Source organism: Aptenodytes forsteri, unplaced genomic scaffold, assembly GCF_000699145.1.
Source record: "Aptenodytes forsteri isolate BGI_AS27 unplaced genomic scaffold, ASM69914v1 Scaffold476, whole genome shotgun sequence".
Classification (NCBI taxonomy): Eukaryota; Metazoa; Chordata; class Aves; order Sphenisciformes; family Spheniscidae; genus Aptenodytes; species Aptenodytes forsteri.
This window is the reverse complement of record NW_008794216.1, coordinates 35,848-38,270: the sequence shown is the minus strand read 5'-3', so window position 1 is coordinate 38,270 and position 2,423 is coordinate 35,848. Positions and strand designations below refer to the sequence as shown.

The 2,423-nt window shown below is 66.2% G+C and overlaps 1 protein-coding gene across 1 annotated transcript in view; it reads right to left on the bottom strand.

Annotated features, from left to right (window-relative positions):
* GCK (glucokinase) overlaps positions 1–1,878 on the bottom strand; it is a 6,131-nt gene extending 4,253 nt beyond the window's left edge. The window contains exons 1-5 of the mRNA XM_009285588.1: positions 1,695–1,878; positions 1,400–1,554; positions 1,042–1,161; positions 856–951; positions 507–606 (exon numbers count right to left, since the gene is read on the bottom strand). Of these exons, the coding sequence (XP_009283863.1) occupies positions 507–606; positions 856–951; positions 1,042–1,161; positions 1,400–1,554; positions 1,695–1,878 (655 nt within the window). The remainder of the gene's footprint in view (positions 1–506; positions 607–855; positions 952–1,041; positions 1,162–1,399; positions 1,555–1,694) is intronic.
* Positions 1,879–2,423: the final 545 nt, after the last annotated feature.

Below are 2,423 nucleotides of genomic sequence, written 5' to 3'. Positions count from 1 at the left end.
GGTGGGGAAAACACGTAGTGGCACATGGTAGATGGCACTAAAGATAGCGTGGGGCTGGGGGGCGGCGGGGGGCTGCTCCCCTGCGGGGGGCAAAGGAGCCTGCAGGGTTCAAACCCATCCCCACCTCCCAGGCTCCCCGGCACGGCCGGCACCGGCCACCTTCAGTGGGTCACCACCCATACGGTGAGATGCCGGAGCCGCCGGCAGCCTGGGGAAAGGATGTCCCTTGGGGACAGACCCGTGCCGTGGGTGACCAGACCTGTTACAGTGACCACCACCTTTCCACCCCAAAGGTGTCCCCACCGCCGTGGCTGGGGCCGGGCGATGCCATCTGGCGTCCCGACCTCAGGAGACCTCGGCAGGGCGCCGCTGCCACCCCCCTGTCCTTGGTGCGTCCCCCCCCAAAAAGGACAAGCCCCTGCTCGCAGCAGGGGAGCGTGAGCGGGGCCGTGGGAATGGTCCCCACCTCGCCTGCCGCGTGTCCCTGCGGGAAGGGGCCGTCTTACCCACAATCATCCCAACCTCGCACCGGTGATCTTCGTAGTAGCAGGAGATCATCGTGGCCACCGTGTCGTTCACCATCGCCACCACGTCCATCTCGAAGTCCTGGGGAGGGGAGAGGGACCATCGGCGTCTCGCCCGGGGGTCCGGGCTGTCCCGCAGCAGGGGGTTCTGGGGTGGGGGGTCCCCGAGGGCTGAGGGTGCATGCACGTGTCGTGCGCACGCGTGTGCACACGCATGGAACAACCCTTCCCGGGGACACGCTGGGCTCCAGCGGCCCCATCGCGGGGACAGCCGGGGGCGCTGGGGTCTCCCCCCGCTGCGGTACCAGCACAAACCCTACGATCATCTCACCCCTCGCCGTTTGATGGCGTCTCTCAGGAGCCCGACCACGTTGTTCCCTTCCGCGCCGGAGGCTTTGAAGCCCTTGGTCCAATTCAGGAGGATGCCCTGGAGCGAGGGTAAGACCGAAATGGGGCTGTGGGTGTAGCTGGGTCGTGGGGACTCCCGAGCCCTCGTGCTGCCCGGCCACCCCCTCACCTTGTCGATGTCCTCGTGCCGCACGGGGAAGGAGAAGGTGAAGCCCAGGGGCAGCTTTTTGTGCTTCATCTGGTGCTTGTCCAGGAAATCGGAGATGCACTCGGAGATATAGTCGAAAAGCTGGAAGAGAGGAGGTCCAGCCTTCGCCGGGGGCCGTCCCCCATCCTCCTGCTGCCCGCGGCCGGCCACCGTCCCCACCACGGGTCCTCCGAGCGTGGCCACCTCCCCGCCACCCCCCCGGCTTCTGCCAGCTGGAGGGATGAGGGACGTACCCACCGGCGTCCCCACCGAAACACGGCACGGTGTGCCCCTGCCCGGTGACGGGAGGGGGACGGGATGCCCTGTGTGCCCAGCTCACCATCTCAGCCGTCCCCGTCATGGCATCCTCCGGGATGGAGTACATCTGATGCTTCGTCTTCACCTTCCACTGCCCTTCCTCCCCCTCGCCCACTTTCACCAGCATCACGCGGAAATTGGTGCCGCCGAGGTCCAACGACAGGAAATCTCCGACCTCTGCAGAGCCGGAGGGGAGACACAAGGCGAGCGGCTCAGGGCGGGTCTTGGCCTCCCGCACCGAGCTCAGCGAGGTCCGGGGAAGAGGTGACACGGCAAAGGACTGGGAGCGATGCCCGGCCAGCCCGGCAGCACCGTACCTGAGCCCTCGGGTGTGGAGCGGACGTAGGTGGGCAGCATTTTCACGGAAGCTTCCTCGTGTGTCTCCAGCTTTAGCCCTCGGTCCATCTCTTTTTGCATCCGGTACATCACCTTCTTCAGGTCCTCCTCCTTCAGCCGAAACTCCGACAGGATCTGTTCCACCTGCGGCAGGACGGACGGCATCGGCTGGGGACGGGGGATATGGGACCCGGGTGGCCTGAACCCCAATGAATAATCCAAATTTTCCTTCCCCTCACCCCGGTTTTCCCCACCAGCACACACGACACCCCGAAACACCTTATCCCATCTCTCCGCTATCCTGCCTCCAACTAACGGACACGCTGGTGAACCCGCGGGGCTGGCACGAGCCGCTGCTGGCCCCAAATCCTCTCCCGGCGCTGCCCGCGAGACATCCGCGGTCGGCACAGGGGTCCCCGCGCCCTCGCCTTCAGCCGATTGATTTTCCACAAGCTCGGACGGTCGCGTTGAAGCCGGTGCCGTTCCAGCAGGGCTGGGACCAGCGACCTGGGACGTCCCCTCCCGCCGAATCCCAGGGTCTTTCCCAGCAAGGAGCGCTTCCAGCGACGCCAGTTAGGAGCTCAGCAGCCCCCACCGAGGACGTGGGACCCCTCTGCGTCTGCAACGAGGATGCTGCGTCCTCCTCAGTCCCCCGGGGAGCCGGGAGCGTCCCTATCCCCCTATTCCCCCCCGGGGAACCATGGGTACCT